Source organism: Ptychodera flava, chromosome 21, assembly GCF_041260155.1.
Source record: "Ptychodera flava strain L36383 chromosome 21, AS_Pfla_20210202, whole genome shotgun sequence".
Lineage (NCBI taxonomy): Eukaryota > Metazoa > Hemichordata > Enteropneusta > Ptychoderidae > Ptychodera > Ptychodera flava.
The window spans coordinates 34,653,604-34,673,343 of NC_091948.1; the positions used below are offsets into that span (position 1 = coordinate 34,653,604).

Sequence of the window (19,740 nt, forward strand, 5' to 3'; positions counted from 1 at the left end):
TTCAAAGCAAGGCACAGAGCAAAACGCTTTGCGGACAAATGCTTCCTGTTCTACTGTTTTCGCCATGACTGTCAATACTCGTGCCAATATCACCATGTGCTATGTCACTGTGCTATGTCAGTGTTTGTCTCTGCTGTGCCAATGTCACCACTGTGCTAGGTCAATGTTGTTACTACTGAAAATATCTTGTCTACCTAAGCTGTGCTGAGTTTGCAAGTGTGCAGAATATGGCCGATTCGCAGCTACAACACGACTCAACAGCCTCGGTCTTCTTCTTATTCACAACAGACATTGGAACAGAGTTGTCCCTATTCAGAACTTCTGTCAACCTTCGTATTTGGTACGAGACTATATGGATTGTAGAATGGTTCAACGAACTTCCGTTGAGAGTATGTACTACACAGTACCCAGTGGGATTTCTAGTACATTGCACTCATAGTCGGAGTTTTTGCACACGGCGTTCTGTGTTCTTCATTTATTTCAGTTTACTTCTGTACAGGTTAGTATAGATCTCGGGCCATCTGAAATGTATAATTCTTGTCTGTGTTTTTGGCTGGAAGCATATTCTCAACCTACCGTAAGAGAATATTTCGACTGAAATATTCTTAACCTATTTTTACACACTGTCAGATCGAACACAGAATGAACATTAAGAAGACAGCTTAATCAAGACGACACGATACTCATCTGTGTTAGTTGTGGTCATGTTACGATTTTTATTCCCAAACTTCTAGAAATTTTGCCGTGGTGTGTCGCTATGGAAATCACCAACCGATTCATATCAGCGTTGAGAAAATCTAACTCCACCTTCAATGTTGTCAAATGCCATCACAGAAATAGTCTAGAAAACAACAAAACACCACAGTTATGACAAGCAGGTAGGCCTATAAAATTGCTTCCAATTTCAAAATCCAAACTGTAGTAACTGCCTCATCAATTGTAAATTCTATGCACAGTTCCGCCGTGCTCTAAAGTATGTAAAGGATTTGCTGTAAATGTCACTTCTTGAGCGTGACTAGAAACAAAAGACCGATACAATCTGACCTATGTATATATATAATAATATATATACATATATATATACAATCTGACCTATGTATATATATATATATATATATATATATATATATATATATATATATATAATATATGTATCCCCTAAACGTAAATATTATGAACTTTTAATCCCTTCCGTCTTTCTGTTTACTTCACTCGGATTTTCTATCAACGATTCGTATACTGCGTGTTGACGGAATAAAATTACCGTAAAAAATCGTAGCAGCGATGGCCGAACTCTACAGCATGGCTGTAACGAGGAAAGTGATTCTTTTCCATGATTGTGCACAGACAACATTTCAAACACAGTGAGATGAACACGTTTTTTCCATGTTACCGCAAACAATTTACCACTTTTCGTTGATTATTTCTGATCAAATCTTCAGTAATTCATGCACACCTCTCTTGCAGCGGTGAATCTGAAATTTGTTGTCTCTACATTCAGTTTGTTAGTAGTTTGAAAATAGCATCGGCTTGTCGTAAAGCTCCAGGAAATCCTCAACATCAGCATAGCGTATGGTTTGGCAAGTCCTAGGTAATGCATATAATGCATATACATTTTACCTCTTCAACGCAATTATATTTTACCTCTTCAACGCAATGCAAGCTTGTAGCTGTGGGGTCCATAGCTGTGGTGTTTCGGACGGGATTTCTGCCTTTTACGTGCACAGCTATGAACCCACAGCTATAGAAGCTCGGTAAGCGTAAAATATGTTTGCAATTTACCACTTCAACGTGCTTCCTTTGTAACCATGGTAACACATTTCAAACGAGTTTGACCATGATCTTCCGCCATACCGAGTCAGAAATATTCATCACATGCCTAGTTTTAACCTATAACAAACTGTATCAAGACGGTCTATATAATTTATACTGATTTTGAAGCTCGTCGACTTCCTTTAATCAGTATAGCCATGGACTTATAGCTACCGTGAGCTAGCCATGGACTCTATAGCTACCGTGAGCTAGCCATGGACTCTATAGCTACTGTGAGCTAGCCATGGACTCTATAGCTACCGTGAGCTAGCCATGGACTCTATAGCTACCGTGAGCTAGCCATGGACTCTATAGCTACCGTGAGCTAGCCATGGACTCTATAGCTACTGTGAGCTAGCCATGGACTCTTTAGGGGTGGACCATTTGATATCCGGGGGGGGGGGGGCTTGGAAGATTGGTGGAGAGCCATTATTTTTTTTCCCACCTGCTTCACCATGAATTACTTTTTTTCTACAGGGCATAAGGTGGCAACTTTTTTTTCACTTTCCTTCTTCCAGATATATTTTTTTTTTACCAAATTTCGGTGCAATGTTTGTTTGCTTGGTTTTTCACACCCAGTAACAAGATGCTGTTCTATCGCACACATATATTTAAGAAACTAAATAAAGATATGTAAATACATGTACATTTTTTATTCACTTTACAAAAATATCAGTTTATAGATCTTATTTATACCATGGGTAACACACTGAAAATACAAATCAAACAACCTGATAACTGAGTTCTACATTAAGCATTAACACGGTTTTGTGGAGGGACCGTGGCATTAACAAACTTACAGTGAAAACTTTTCTGAGAACATCACTGGTGTCATCAGAAGAAATGATGGTATTCTACATATATTTGTAAAATCATGTACATTTATGGCATTTACTTGTGCTTGAAAAAAATATGTCATTGTCTGACAAGTGTCCTGGTTTGAGTGATATTAGCAAGTTGAACAGTCCACTTGACTGACTGAGTCCACTTGACCCAGTTCATGGCAGGCTGTCTCTCTTCTTGTGGCATTTTGACAAAATCCATACATTCAGATTTACACATTTCTGGAAAACACTGGTGAGCAATTTCAATTTCAGCATACTTCTTCTAATCAGAAGGTCATGTATACTGTACAATTGTTCATATTCAGTGATTTAGAATATAAAGGAGATGACTGAGAGAAAAGCCGTCTGAAATAGTGTGAAAATCTTCCTCAATGAGACCACTTCAGACGAGTTCTTGTTTTCAGTTGCTGAAAGCTACTGTGATAGTAGCTGTAACTTTTGACAATTTTTCAGTGTTTTTGTTTGTGTATTTATTTCAGTTCCTCGTTTAAAAAATTCCAAGTTATTGTTCCTCAAGCTTGAAATGGTTTATGCTTTATAAAACTCCAGAGCTACTGCTTGATTTTTTGATGCTGCAGTGTGCATCGAACAATTGCCAAGTTTTTTTTTCCAGTCGCAATGGTCCATAATTGTTTTTCCATCAGTCACTTAAAGCCAGATTTTTTTCCCGAGCAACTCCACCTGGCATCCTCTTTCCCCCAAATCTTCCAAGCCCCCCCAGGATATAAAATGGTCCACCCCTTAGCTATCGTGAGCAAGCCGTGGACTCTATAGCTACCGTGAGCTAGCAATGGACTCTATAGCTACCGTGAGCTAGCCATGGACTCTATAGCTACCGTGAGCTAGCCATGGACTCTATAGCTACCGTGAGCTAGCCATGGACTCTATAGCTACTGTGAGCTAGCCATGGACTCTATAGCTACTGTGAGCTAGCCATGGACTCTATAGCTACCGTGAGCTAGCCATGGACTCTATAGCTACCGTGAGCTAGCCATGGACTCTATAGCTACTGTGAGCTAGCCATGGACTCTATAGCTACCGTGAGCTAGCCATGGACTCTATACACTCTAAAGTCGTGTGTTCAGTTATTGAACACATATTAGAACGCTTAACTGTAACACTTTTTGAACGCAGTTTAAGTGTTCAGTAAGAAAACTAGAATGCATGTGTTCAGATTTAGAACATATAGTGTTTTTATTTTTGAACGCATTTCATATGTTCAAAATTACATGAAATAGAACACTGTTTACGCATCAGAACACTGTAACACTTTTTGAACACAATGTAAGTGTGCAGAGTAAGTAAATAGAATGCATGTGTTCTGGAAAGCAGACCACCATGTGTTCACCTAATAATGTACACATAGAAAATTACAGACACAAGTTAATAATGCAATATTTATAAACAGTCCAACTTGAAAAGGAACAATTAAACATAAAAGCAGCTATAACAGCTTTTCATCTGATTTTTCAATTTGAATTAAATGGATATAACAAGGAGTTTTCAACTTGCAATCAATCAAAAATTACATTAAAATGCATTTAAAAAAGAGTCATCTAGAATTTTATACTCACAATGGAACAGTTAAACATTCAAATTGTCATTACAGCCGGTCATTTTAGGACTTTCAACTTGTGACAAAAAAAAACCAAATATTTCTGTTTGCATCACATATGGCTTCTACAGATTTGCAAACTTGCAATGAAACTGAACATGGAAAATGCTATGATTGCTTGCCATTTCAAACTTATCAACTTGCAATCAAAACCTGGATATTAGAACAACTATCAAATATGGTACTCTAAAGAGAATTTCTAACTTGCAATTGAACGAAAACTTCTTTATAAGCTAAAATGCTTTGTAAAACAGTACAATAGCAATAGTTAATTGTCACTTATAAACCAACTGATATATACAACAACAAATAATAAATATCAAATTAGATAGAAATTCTTCAAAAGGGATGAACACAGATTGTACAGAAATGTTTACATTACATTACATTACATTGGAGTTGACTTAAAGTTAATACACCATGTGAATAATAGTCATTTACCTTTGCTGGATCACTGTTGTTTTTGTTTTGCATTGCGCAATCTCTTACATCTGACAAACAGCAATAGAATATCTCGTTCAAATCTCACGCATCGGCCAGAACAGCCGACCAATCAGAAATTGTCTTCATAAAACGCACTGACCACTGAGTGTACATATCGTCCGCGTATCCGCCTGCAAGCAGATTTGTTCCATTACGATACATATAATAAGTTCTGATTTGCTGTGCCGACGCGCGAAATTTGAACAAGGTTTTCTATTGCTGTTTGTCAGATGTAAGAGATCGCGCAACACAGAACAAGAACAACAGCAACCCAGCAAAGGTAAATACGGACTGATCAGATTGGTTCTAGGCGGTGTTGACAATGTTGATAATGGGCGTGTCAACATGCTTTAGGGAGGAAAACAAGATATTCTCATTAACCTATGGAACAAAAATATTGAGAAACTCATCAAACTTTCAAGTTACAGCTGATGTCCCTTTAAAGTCCTATGGAAAGGTGACCGTGAGGATACCAGGTCTTCATCTTATTGAGGAGCGTCAGCAATTAAGACATTCCATTTCTCCCTTACCTCTTTAAAGAGCACCCTGTAGGCCTATCCCTGTGAATTTTTTTTGCTTAAAAGCCGCCTCCACCACTAATGATTGCAGAAGTCCAAGAATCATAGCATGTGATTTTGGATATGACAAGTCAAATACGTAATATGAAGTCATTAGTTTCAACACTGCAGACATAATTCCCTCCTTTCTGTCTACAGTTATATGAACAGTGTCACCTACGATGTACAGTCCTGAGAGTTCTCCAGCTGCTGTAAAGACCATATATGAGGAGCCTCACATTCTTGGTTTTCAGTGCACTGTTGATGTCTTCATCTGCTACATCCTAGTGGAATAAAGACAAATTTTATGTACTTTAATTGCATGCAGTACAAAGTGAATTACTTGATCACTGGAAATTTTTTGAGTAAACCCCCCTCTTGTTCATCATGTGTGAGTTCAACATACCCCACATGACGGGATGCTCGCATCTAAAAAACAGTACACTTTTCTGGGCTCTTTCTGCACTGATAATATGCAATCTAACGTAGTTATATCAGATATAATCAGACATTACATAACGCTTAGTCAACAACTTCAGATACCAATAGCTTGGCCGGTACTACTTTATGCCAAGGTATTGTACAGTGAAGCGGCACAAACTCAATCTCGTGTAAACCTTGACAACAGTATTATCATTTCAGGACATCGGAATTTGTTCCTACTTTTATTAATTTGAACTAACATAAGGCTTGTAGTATATTTATAGGTCCTTATCTGTGAAAATTAGGGTACAATGTTCAAAGAAGTTCAAGGCGAACGATATCTGTATGAGTGAAGTGTGTAAGGCAAAATCTCTTCCCCGCACACTGGCTTTAATCGCTATCTCTAATCACATTTTGCAAACAGCTTACGAGATGGCAAATAACTTTAATTAGAAGCTCCATACCGTTGAAAAGCCCATTTGCCGGGGTGAATATGCCTTGAAAGTGCACTGTTATTTAGATGGGAACGTCCCGTCATGATCTTTTTTTGAGTGACCCCCAAATTCCTCCAATCCTCAGGCCATAAATAATGACGGCTGCCTTACTGACTGAGAATTTTGTCATGTTTATACAAATTTTGTAAAACTTGCATGATATCATGTCCCTGTTTTGGGTCATCACGTCCTTGTTTGTGCTAATTTATGCACATGCATCAATGGGAATACTACACTAAAACAGCACTTGAACAAAATACTAGACAGTACATATAGTCAATGTTACAATGTCTTTATAATTACCTCAACAAGTGTGATGATTGATGCAGCCTTTGAAAGTGCTGATGCAGATGCCTTTCCACCACGCTTCATCTTTATCCTCTTCTCCATGTACAGTATTACTGCTAACATGCGGAGTGGATCCTACAAGTATAATATTTCATTGTATTGATGGATGATTTATTTCAATTTCCAAACCCTGTTCAACCACTATGGTAGCTGACTTGTCAGTTGACACAGTTAGGACATAATCATGGCTATGTCATAAATGTTAAGTTTGCCGAAAAAAAACGTAGATACATAGATCAAACTTCTGTAAAATCACTATTTCTAAGCTTAATAGGATAGAATGGTAGTATTCACAACATGAACACTAGGATTCAGCTATGGATCACGTGACCTTCATCAACAGACTAGAGCATTAGGAATACGGAACACTAGTATTCAGCATTCAGAATACTAGCATTCTATTTGTGATTTACAAAATTTGTGTTTGGACTCACGAATATGGCCCGAAAATTTGCAACTGTCTAGTCTAAACACAAAACGTGATAATTATTAAAATTAGAACGTAAGTGACTCACAATATTGCGAGAGAGGGTACTCTACGGCAAAAAATACACTTCTGACCTGAGTGTCATGTGCTCGCCGGGCTACGGTTCAAACTTGGTGCCTATTCAATGCCATTTTGCCACGATATACAATACTTACCGTAGCAGTCAAACTCTCTGTGTAAACAGCTATCACACCGTCACGAAATACTGGCAGAACTCAATCGCTGAAATCATAGAATGTGAAAATACCACCAGCAACAAAATGTGTCGTCTGCAGCAGCGGCGCGGCTTGCATCTAATGTGCGCATGTTCAGAGGGGGCCCTCGTTTGACCCGAGGAAGCCCGATTATCCGTGACGTCATACTCGGGACACCTTTGAACACAAGTGTTTCATTAGTTGGTAACACTAGTGTTCTTTGTCAGGCGCCCTGTTTGAATACGAATATTCACAAATTGAACACTAGTGTTCCGGAAGATATTTGTCTTCACGATTTTATCGAAGTAAATAGTTTAAAGACATTTACGTCCTTTTATTATAAGCAATTAATAAACTTGAACACTTTCCAAAACTACCAACATGTGCCTTTGATCTCAATAGGTGTTCACTGACTCGAATTCACATATATACGAGTCAAACAAAATATTTTGTTCGTTTTATTGTTTCAGAGGAGTTTACTGGAGCAGAAAACAAACTAAAGACATCGTGATGTGTGTTTCTAACGAAAAATTATGTTGTCTGGATAAAAATGCGCGACAAAAACTGTTGTCAGTATGTGTTAGAATGGCAGCGGTCAATGGCTGAACACATCCATTCTATTTCTGAACACAAAAGTTCAATACTTGAACACGCATTACACTTCCCATGTGATCAAACTGAACGCATCCGACGCGTCATAAGCGTCCAAACGTTTAGAGTGTAGCTACTGTGAGCTAGCCATGGACTCTAGCTACCGTGAGCTAGCCATGGACTCTATAGCTACCGTGAGCTAGCCATGGACTCTATAGCTACCGTGAGCTAGCCATGGACTCTATAGCTACTGTGAGCTAGCCATGGACTCTATAGCTACCGTGAGCTAGCCATGGACTCTATAGCTACCGTGAGCTAGCCATGGACTCTATAGCTACCGTGAGCTAGCCATGGACTCTATAGCTACCGTGAGCTAGCCGTGGACTCTATAGCTACCGTGAGCTAGCCGAATAGTTTATAGTATGGCCAACTGTTTTTATTTCTATTTGAAGAAAGGTGCGTGGTAGATTTATTCTATGAAGGTTACGATTTGATATGATAAAATCATTACTTTTGACTGGAAGGCTAGACTCATCTCAATATGGTCGAGTGACTGATATGACGATGTCTGAGATACTCATTCGACGTAATTTGTGCAGACCACACCGTATCTGAAACATAAACTATCAGTGCAAAGCATCTCAGACCTAAAACGGCACATATTTCGAATTCTGTATAAAACTTTGATATTAAATTGTTGTTATTTTATAGCTTTATCTGCAACTGTCAATATTGCACGGTTCCGTTCAATTATTCATTCTGAAAAAAACACGATTGGAACTAATTTGGGATAATTCGATTTTCATATTTTGCTAATTTCTCAAAAGAGTTAGATGCCCTATAGCTGAATGTTGCAATATCGCAAATTACTCATAAAAACAAGTGTGTAATATAAAAAGAAAAACAGATGAGATAACATTTTAGATTAAACAGACATTAATTCACCATCTAATAATCCCAAATTAGTTCCAATCGTGTTAAAATGTTATTGGCTGATGTGTGGCGCCCCAGAAATCTTCAATTGGTTAGCGGAAACTCATTTGTCATTATCGAATCAAAACACAGGACAGCTGATCAGTTACACTATAGCAATACGATAAGACTCCTTATGTTTTTGTAATAAATGAAAGTATACCAATCGCTGTAGATCAGCAGGAAGTTATCTTCAGATCTACCCGTCTGCCTTTATCTTGGACGTGAAGGTTTGTGAACACAGTGTTGAAAGCAGCCGTTCGTTCAATGGTCATAGAGGAAGGGAATTATCACACTTTTTTTTATAAAAATGTATGATTGGAACTAATTTTGGATAATTGGATAGTTTAGTAATGTCGTTTTAATCTGCAATTGTAAGTTTATCTGCTTTTTTTTTTTTTGCAATACACAATGTTTTTATGGGTTATTTTTTAATATTGCAACTTTGGATAAATTTGAACAATTGAAAAATCCCACTCTTCAAAATCAGTTTCAATCATGTTAAAAACTAATCGATCATTTATCAGTTGATGGGTTTACAGGATACTGGCGGGAAACGACAAAGATACAATTGGCAAAGAAATTAACATTGAATGGAATTTATTAAATTCACTTGCAACAAAACAAACACCTGTTGCTTTATATAAAAAAATCACGACCAGCGTGATAATATTTAACTGTACAGGGAAATGTGCATTATTTCTTCATTACAAAACGTTTCTGAGCGTATAAAAGTAAGCAATTCTTTTAAATATGAAACCCTATCAAAACATATCAATATTTTAATATAGTACAGCTTAAGGTGTCAGTCAACCCTGAATACATAAGTCAGTACACCGATTAAGGGTTGATGTCACCATGGCAATTGTAAGAGGCTGATTCGGAAGTTGTGTTTATAAATAAAAAGATCGTATATCAATCTTGATGTTAAGATTATAAACATTTTACAGCTTCTCTAAATTCTTGAAGGTCATTGAACTAAAATTTGAATAACTAGGCTTAGAGAAATATTATCTTAATGCAAAATACTAAAAATAAAATTGTTACGTTGGGCAAGATGTTATTTCCGTTGCCTGTCATAATATCGCCGTCACAATTAGAACGTTGACTGTCTGTGTCGACGGTGGTTGTTTCCTGGACCAGATTACCGTCAGAGCAACCCATCCACCACATGGCAGTGTTTCTTGGGTAAGATGGCGCATTCTGGGGGACATCCACATCGAAGGTGCCATCATTGTATCTGTAGTACTGATTTCCGGAGAAGAAATAAGTGCGACCATTTCGCCACTGGAATGCCGCATCTATACTGCCAGGAAGGTTTCCCCACACTGATAATGGTCTTGGGTATCCCTGGTCTACGCCACTACCACTTGTGTAGCGATAGTACTGATCACCTGTTGTTGGTAAAAACATCAAAATCTTCAATTTTACAGAAATATAATCTTAAACTTTATGTATTTCAAAATTCATCGGATTCATTAAAATAATTTCGTAAAAAGTATTAAAAATCATTAAATGTTATAAAAAATGAAAATTTGATTACAAAAGAGAACCGTGAGACAGAATTGCCCTATCATCTATATTAACTTTAAATTTAAATCGATTGAAGGCATCAGACATGTTGTTTTCGTCATACTATGTAGAGTTCTCACCTTTAATGAAGTAAGTTCTGCCATTGCCACCCCAAACAAATGCGGCGTCAATATTGCTTGGTAATCCTCTCCACACAGATATTGGTTTAGGGTATCCTGCATCCAAATTTTGGTTGTAATATCGCCAGTATTGGTCACCCTGAAAATAAATGAAGATCCCAAGTTCAGTTTGTATCGCACTTTGCTTTGTTGTCAATTACTTGACTGCAGATCATACATGTGGTTGTTTGTGTTAAGAAATGTGTTTCAGATACTAGACTGCAGATCATACATGTGGTTGTTTGTGTTAAGAAATGTGTTTCAGATACTAGACTGCAGATCATACGTGTGGTTGTTTGTGCTAAGAAATATGTTTCAGATGAATGTAGTTTGCACACTATGTAGCGCTGCCTCCTAAAAGACATGTTAATTCATAGTAATTACTCACAGAGGCGTATTCAAACTACTCACCTTGAAGAAATATGTTCTACTGTTTCGTTGCCAAAAGAGGGCGGTGTCTATGTCATTAGGAAGGCCAGGCCATTCTGCGCTGATTGATTGAGAATCACCAAAACTACTGACATCAGATGTCATTTTCCAAAACAAGCTTCCTATTATGACAAAGGAATGTGAGAAAGTTCAACATAAGAATCTGTTTAAGAGCATTCTGAGATACGAGGTCAATTAATGTCGTTGATGTCGTGGTTTTGCGAGTTTAGGAAAATGTAAAGTCTGAAGACGTCGTTAACTAACCATGAAGATAAAATCTTGGCAATCAATTATATGAACGTTGCTATTTATAGTCACGCTGTACTTTTTGCAGAGGTTTTCAGTTGTTGTCTGAATGTCGTATGTTATGGATACCAGCAATTTTGTCACTACTTCAAAACTCAAGACGATATGTAAACGTTATTCACGTTTGTGAGCGTTGAGTAAAACTAACAAGACATTATCTCTTACCGCGAAATGCATAGGTTGATCCGTCTTGCGTTCTAGTGATTGCATCAAAGACACCGGAACAGCCAGGGTTGGGATTTGGATCTGGATTGGGATTTGGTGGTTGTGTCACTTCTCTACTGTCTGGCATTCCTGTGTGTTGTATGGGAAAGTTGATAGATTAACATTGGAATGTGATAAGCTTATGGAATGAATGTGCGGAACATTGACTGAACCCCAATTTATGCAAGAGTTAATGGTTCTGTCTTTCCCTTTGCGGCTAATCTTTACTGTGCACAAGTTAGAACAAATTTAGAAATTCTTAATTATGATTTCTACGACTTTAAAATAGCAAACGATTGATCTAAATTAATCCAATAAATCCAAGCGAACGTTAATATTACTAGTAGTTCGCATAATTATTTTCACTTTATATAAAATTGACAGATTCCCAGAAATCTGAATGGATCTGTGGATAGCATTCAATCTTTGATAGATTATCTAACTTACATTCCAACCATCCTAATTTCTTGTCAGACAAATTTTGGCAAAAAACAAATTGCTTAATAAATGTCTCCTATCTTTTCACCCACCATTCTGTGACCCTTTGATATGCACTGGTATACCACAATAGCATTGTGTTAGGTGACTCACCATAGAGGTACTGAATACCAAGAACGTCATCTTCATTCAGTTGAAAGTTGGGCACATAGCCTTGGTAAAAGGGCGCCATCAGCGCATCCGGCACTTCAGAATGTCCCAACCCGAGACTGTGACCAAACTCATGTGCAGCTACTTGAAACAGATTTATACCTATTTGACGTAAAAAAAAACATTGCATATGAAAGCACAGAAACAAACGACACCATGCGTTTCAGCACAAATCAATACCATGACAGCTAAAACACCAAAATATCGACCGGTGACAAAAGAACCTTCGTACTGTAAGAAGGTATACATCACAGGAACTCAGGAAACCAACAACATACAGAGCGGGTCTATAACCATATGAGGTATACGACATAGTCGTGATGTTTCAATGGTTACATGACAAACTCTGCCTGACTACTTGCCCATCAGTACATCATCTACGTTTATTCATCAGTCAGACTCACTCAAAGAAATTGAGTTATCGTTTATCGCCGTGAACTCAAACCTCAGTTCTTGAAATCAAGGAATAATAAACTGTCTAGCACTAGTCTAAAATGAACGTAATATTTGAAGATCATGAATAAACGTACCACTAGATGTTCCTTCTGTGTACAATTCGTCATCATCAAAGTGAGCATCACCATTGGTTGGAAAATACGCATGCGCCAAAACTCCTCCCGGCCCGTCAAAAGGCCCGCCGTCGCCATGATTTTGGCGAGCAAAGAATATTACGATATCAGGCGTTCCTTGGAAAATCTGAGTGAAAGTCAGCGGTGTCTCGGCAGACCAGACCTGCAATATGGCATATTGCAATAACTTCGTTATCGTTATTCGTAATTTGAAGAAAATCATAAACGAACTAATGATTATCATTAGGTTTGAATGCGACTCTTAATCAACGCCAATCAGTACACTTTGCTTTGATAAATAAACTAAAGATATCGATCATTAGATGCCTTGTATGACTGTCCCTGATATAAAAAAATTTTGAGAGAAAAATTGATATGTGTGTATGTGTGTGTGTGTGTGTGTACATTACAAAATATTTGCTCAGAATTATATTCGGTATTTTTAGTCTTTGTCGGTTAAATCACTTCCCTACAAGGTCACTTTCCAAGCAAGTTAACTGATTTGTGTAAAGTCTGAAAACTAAATTTGAAAAAACTGAATATTAATTTAAATAATTGGCTTTTGTTGCCTTCATTTGGTATAGGCAAGATTTATTTGCGTATAAATAATGTGGGCAAGGTGACTATTATTATACATTGTATACATTGTATGTGTAGAGTGCACGGACTACTTACGTCAAATGCTCGTTTCATGATATCGTCGATTTGCTGTTGACTTAAATCTGCTGTATACCTAGTAATTCTATAGGTTAGGTCATTTTTAGGCCAAGCTACCGGTCCTGCGGAATATCGTCTTTGTCGCCGACCTTCATCCATTGTACCCATCATATCCGGCATTCCACATCTTGGTCTGTTCATCATTTCCATTGTTTTGTCATCCATCTCTCCTACAGTAAATGAAGAAAATTATAACAGTTCGAGTAGGAATATTTCCTTTTTTGCGACACTCATGACCTCTGACTCCCTTTTCAAACTTTAAAGAAACATCTGCATCATAATATGTTTCAGCGAAGATTGTCAAACGATCTAACGATCAGATATTATCTTTGAATAAGGTTTTTAATTATCATTTGTGAACGGGAAGACGGAGCTGCCAAAGGAACTAAAAAACAATTACCCAGGGCATCAATGTACTGCCATAGTTCTACTTTTATTTAAGATGTAATTGAATATTAAACGAATGCGGTTTTTATGAACTTAGGATCTCGGCGATGGAAATTTTAAAACGCAGAGGAAATGTATACACAGTAATGATATGAATAATGAACGCACGTGACAGTGAAGTTGGAGTTGCAAATGGTATCCGTTAATAACATTTTTTTAAAATTAACCTGACAGTTGCATGCAATACTCCTGTGAAATTTTCATTATTACTTCTCACTTCGAAGAATCTGAATAATTGAACCATTTTATTGCAAAATTCAGCCCCTAACTTTAAAAATATCTGCGGAGTTCTTACATCAACACAAAGACAAAAAAAGACATGAAATGTGTAAATTATTGAAGCTGTACAACATTCGTAATTTACGATCTGTTTTCACTATCTTGTATAATATCCAGCCTACAAACGTTAAGGTATCAGAATACAGATATCATACATATATCAATATGTACCATTGCATATCTTACCTGTGACTGTGATGTTGGCCATTCTTTGGAATCTTTTTATACCTTCTTCAAGCTCTTCTCCTGTTCTCAGCTGTCCCGCTTTAAGATCCATTGGTGGAAGATACCCATAATGCTCAAGGTATCCCTGCGTGAATGAGTATGTACAAATTTTATTACATACATTTAATAAAACGATATAAATGTGATATGCTTTGCATATGCATCAGAAGTAAGCGTGTACATTGAAAATTCCAAATCGACGACCTTATATGTAGATAATCTGCTTCCGGCTTCATAGACCTATCATACAACTATCTCAACATAAATTTGGATATTAATCTAATCCAAGTAATTAGAAAACAGTTGAATTACCATGGTATCTCTCAGAATTGTGTATTAGTATTATGAACGAAATTGCCTGCAATAAAACAATTGGTAAAAACTATAAACAATCATAAAAGACCTTTCTTCTCATTATCTGTAGAAAAACAGACACTTAAGTGATGCAGCTTTTCTTCTCAAAACAGTTATTGGCAAACAATTGTAGCATTTGACTCTGTCTGGAGGGACGTCATATTTTTAAAATTGCAGAATGTTGTCAGACTATAAATGTAATGAAAAATTCAGACACAAGCCGTTTCGTATTAAAAATCATGTAATGAATATTTCACTCACACAGTGATATTCAGAATTATGAAATGAACTCACTTCCAATATGTCCTAAACTTTTGGACAAAATATGTGTTCTAATTTTGTCGTGTACGACTGAAATTTTCAGAAATGAATATGGAATGGATATAACATCTAATAGTCAGATTAAGTAAGCAGTTTAACAGGCTTGCATTAAAAATAAAGAACTGGCTGAGGACCGGAACAAAAAAAATGAAAAAGTTGTCGATTATTACATCTAGTGTTGCCTGAATCAAGTTGTGCACACGTAGAACAGGGATTATGACAAACATGACCTTCTCTAAAATCTGAGGGAACACTTAAAATGTGATAATATGATTTTAAAAACATCTTCCAGACTCCCCCTACCCAATATCAAATGGTCCACCCTAGGTCCCCTACGACCAGTTGTGGCGATACGACAAAAACGGGCACATGGCGCTATCGAAATCTGTAGTGCATTTTTTACAGGCCAACAAATTTAAAACAAACGACCCAGTGCCTAGATGGCAAGCAAACTGTTTGGTACACTTATAAGTCTGAAAAGAGACGTCTCCAAAATTTCGATGCAAACTCACTGTCTAGTAGGTTTCTCTCATGTGTGACCTAACCGCTCTTGCCAGAAATCTGATCATCTATTTAGATATTCACCTTTGACATTGTAAGATGAAGCGTACATGCAATAAAAATAATGTGGATCATACAGTAAACGACCAATGGGGGCGCCCTGCTTTGATTCTTGTACAACTGTACCTCTGACAGTTCCCAAACGACAAAACAAGAATGTTCTCCATATGGTACGCGTAAAGATACTCTGCCACAACTTCTAAAAATCGACTGATCGGCTACCTAAGACACCTGATGGGATTTTTGGATGAAATTGAGTTTGCTACATTGGTCCTAAAGTGCTCTTTTTTCCCCGATACTAAAAATGTAAACTCTAATAGCTTTTTTCCTGAATGAATTTTAAAAACCGTCTTATTAATTCATGGTATCAGTGGTGTGGGTTGAGCGTATTTAATGACAAGCCGAAAGAAAAGTTTATTAACTATATCAACTCATTAATTTCAAATAAACGAGTAAAAGTGTCAAAATGGTCTGCTTAAATATTGCTTTTGTCTTCTAGCTATGGTGTGCATTGACCTCTTGAAGCTTAATTGGTTGATATCATTGAAAATTACTCATAAAAACTCGGAAGACAACTGTTCAATGCATTGCCTCCAGCGTTCCAGGTATGCTATCATAAATCCTACAAATTGCAGTGTATCATTGTATTGGCGACGTCATTTGTGAATTGCGTGTCAGAAAAAGTAGTTTTGTCAAAAGCTAATGATGCGGATATTCAATGTATTGGGATTCGGGGAGTTTGACAAGTCTACACTTTAAGTCGCATACATTGTCAACAGTATATTTTCGACAAAATTGTGGCTAGAAAGTGACCCTGTGGGATCAAAAGTGGCGCAGAGTAAAGGAAAGGGTAAAATTCTACATTTGATCAAAAAGTTCCCGGATTAGAAGACTATGGGGCAAAAAGGTTGGAACACTGAAATATAGCGATACGTATATGCAAATCTTTTCAGCGCTCCGATGTGAGTGCTCCTCCAGGGACGGAACTGCCGCGCAAAGATTAAAGTTTTTTTAACTTTGACTTCCCGTCTCATTTTTCAGTTCGAATGTTATCTACACTTCATTCCTGTGCAATATGGCGTCTACGGAAGTTAGGGCTATGTAAGCACATCCGTGGAACAGAGACAGTTGTTAGTAAAATGTATAGCGTCACCGATATCCAGCTTTTCAGACACTTACTGTCAACTTGCTTCAAACTGTTAGTTTGCTCCAATTTATCAGGTGCTTGCAAAATTGTTTTGATTGCCCATAGACGTTAATTCCGTGATTTTGCCGGGAAATGCTTGTGTTACAGTTGAATTGTGGTAAAGTGTTCACTAAATGATTTATCTCCTGTCACCTTGACGGCGTTCGCTTCAATCTGACAAATTTTAGCATGAAATAAGTGTGTAGTGTTTGCGTTGATATACACCACTTCAAATACAGAGTTGTGCGAAGTATAACGCACAAACCACAAACCATGAAAAAGACAAAAGGCAATATTTCTTCTGTTTACGTCGATCTGGGACATTTTATGATTCGCGCACCAAGTTAAAACCTCTTCACTGAGTATTCGTCTAAATCAGGCTACTAACTTTTTCTCGGTCGATTCATTGAAGAAAGAGGCGAAGTGATTCATTTGTGAATCAAGAGTTAAAATTTAGTTCTTCTGGTTTAACTCAATGGCAGTATAGAAATGTTTTACATTTTACCACAATGCATTTTTATATCTATTGTTCTTTCAGGGGAGGGGGTCCCACCTCATCCAAGACCCACCCGTGTTAATGCAAAATCCGAACGACCGCATGACTGGATTAAGAAAATGAGGGTGTTGCTATAGCTTATTTGCAAGTAGTTAATTTTTGTTAATCTAAATACTATTACGCCTGCATTGATTCTTTCTTTTAAATTCCCCTTGTGTCCATCTTTGCCAGTGGATGCCTATCAGTGGTATTGAATAACAAACTGCAACAAACACCAAACCCCACCCTATACAGATGATAGAGCCTGACACAGTCTCCTGGTATATGAATTACAGTACCTAAAGCTACTATTCATATATGATACTGGGTCACTGTGATATCACATTAAAGTTTTATTCTCCTCTTTAAATGACCACAAAGCAAGGCAAATTTTACGTCATCACGGCGAGTGTTAGATGGGGTTATACACCCTCAAAATGGACCTGAAGGTAATGCTATTAACTTTGAACTATCACAGAACCCTGTAACGTCGAGTAGGGTTGTTGGAGATCAAACAGCCCCAACACTGAGGCACAGTCCGTGGGCGGAGGAAATGTTACTGAGGACACATTGGCAGCTACCAAATGATTTACCCATTAAGAAAAAAATGAAATCAACCTTTGCGCATAAAATTCAAGATGAGCCCGCATACACGACATTGGTGTGAAAGTAACTAATATTGTTCATAAGCTCCGGCGGTCCCTCATATGTTTTGAATGTAGAATAAAATAATTTAGGCTCTGCTTTACATCACGTAGCTATAATGTTCAATACTTACCAATCCATCGAGAGCACTTTCTACTGGGGCTTGATACGATGGGGCGCACAGCACCGTTAAAATGAATGGGACGGCCAGTAGCGGTATCTTCGACATTCTTGATCAGCTCGTATAGTTTTCTGCCGCTTCGAGTTCTTGAAGTGACGGTTATACCTGCTTCTGTGGCGTTTTAGCTCTTATATATCTTTCTAAAACAAAGTAAAACACGTGATTTCTTTAGTACTTTGTGACTCATTGCTGACCACTTGCGGAGTTACATTTTGTACTTTCCTTGTATGGTAATGGTAGTCTTTCACGTGTTTAGTGTTACGCTCGTGTGGCGTCAACTTCTTGTTGTTCCATTCATATTTAAATCAGTCACCACTCGCACTGAAAAAGACATTGGCATTGTTTAATTAATATTTCCAGCTTGTCACGAAGCGCCTATCATGGCTCTGTTACGTTACCGTACCAAGCCAGTCTTTGAATATATATGGTATAATCTGATGACGAATCTTTTCGGTTCGTTATTTTCGAGCATGAAAGAAAATTTGGAATTTTGTAAAGTTTCAAATTTGCTATGAGCACCAAATTATGTTCAAATATGGAGGTAATCTTTGTGCTTCTATGGTTCAAAACTTAAGATATATCCTGAATCGTAAACACTTCAGCCATTCTCTGTCAAGTTATGATCTGCAGTTTACAAGATAACGCTTTAACCCAATATTTCATATATGTGAGACATTTTAAAGTTTCATTTGTTGTTGACTTGAACAAGGAGTAGTAGTTTCTGACGCACTGTTTTCAAATGTTGTTATCATCTTCCGGGTAACTGTTGTTTCAAATATTCCTGTGACGTCATCCGCAGTTTTCAGATTACCACTCACTTACTGGGTGTGTGGAGGGACTGTGATCAGGGGTAGCTTATAATTCATATTACCAGAACTGCAGGTGTGACCAACCCTCAATGGTGGTTTCTGTATTCATATATCCACAGGTGCTTGCGGCGCTGCTTTTCATATTCGATCGAAGGCCAAGGATCGAATGAGACTGATGGCCTGACCTGGAACTCGTATGTAGTATAAAGAATGGTTGTACTTTCGGCCTGACACTTTAATCCTGGGCCTTCGATCAACTATCCAAGCAATACTGTCAGCACAGATTAAATATCCATGTGACGTTTTATACAAGAGTTTGCGTATTTGTTCCAATATGACCGGGGGGGGGGGGTTTTCCAAATTATTTGGCCCTTTGACCGGGGATTAACGCCAGAGAGCTCTCTTCAATATGTTCAATATAGCCTTGCGATGTACAAGAAATCGTCCTTTTATCCGCTCTATATCTTGCCGATGTATAGGAAGTCATTTCGTGGGTGGAGAAACAGTCGGCTCAGACAGGGTCAAAGTTTGTCTACCTGTTCCAATGTTTGAGAAATTCATAAATCATCGTTCTGAACTTCAGACTGGATATTTCCCCTACGCGTTGTTAGATTGTCGCCTACGTAATCGCTGCCCACTAATATAGTTTGACCAGCTTCACATTGACAACTGTCGTAGTATCTCTACTTGTTTGGTTTTTATCATATTAGTATTTATTGTCCCTGAACAAAACCCTGTGGTATAACCAACGAAGCTGTAGCTGTAAATAGAGACTAGAGTCTGTGATAGTACTATAGAATGACACATTTACG

The 19,740-nt window shown here is 37.6% G+C and overlaps 1 protein-coding gene and 1 long non-coding RNA gene across 2 annotated transcripts; both read right to left on the reverse strand.

Moving 5' to 3' along the window:
* Window positions 1-3,826: 3,826 nt before the first annotated feature.
* LOC139122099 (uncharacterized) lies at window positions 3,827-7,372 on the reverse strand. Its single transcript, XR_011549394.1, has 3 exons — window positions 7,220-7,372; window positions 6,533-6,652; window positions 3,827-5,596 (listed from the first exon to the last, which is right to left on the reverse strand). It is a non-coding gene; the product is annotated as an uncharacterized lncRNA (long non-coding RNA).
* Window positions 7,373-9,404: 2,032 nt separating this feature from the next.
* Window positions 9,405-18,324, reverse strand: LOC139122101 (matrix metalloproteinase-14-like). The gene is made up of 9 exons (XM_070687491.1): window positions 18,072-18,324; window positions 14,298-14,421; window positions 13,344-13,555; window positions 12,630-12,831; window positions 12,043-12,201; window positions 11,413-11,541; window positions 10,924-11,063; window positions 10,474-10,612; window positions 9,405-10,215 (listed from the first exon to the last, which is right to left on the reverse strand). The coding sequence occupies exons 1-9, from the start codon at window positions 18,165-18,167 to the stop codon at window positions 9,821-9,823; spliced, it is 1,596 nt and encodes a 531-aa protein (XP_070543592.1). The 5' UTR covers window positions 18,168-18,324; the 3' UTR covers window positions 9,405-9,820.
* Between the last annotated feature and the right edge of the window lie 1,416 nt (window positions 18,325-19,740).

Excerpts from the sequence above, each read along its gene's own strand:
- LOC139122101 (XM_070687491.1), bottom strand. The coding sequence starts at position 18,167 with ATGTCGAAGATACCGCTACTGGCCGTCCCATTCATTTTAACGGTGCTG. Across the intron at positions 14,422-18,071 it reads AAAGTGCTCTCGATGGATTG|GGATACCTTGAGCATTATGG; the intron begins GTAAGTATTGAA and ends TCATTCACGCAG. Across the intron at positions 11,542-12,042 it reads TGGTATTCAGTACCTCTATG|GAATGCCAGACAGTAGAGAA; the intron begins GTGAGTCACCTA and ends TACAACACACAG.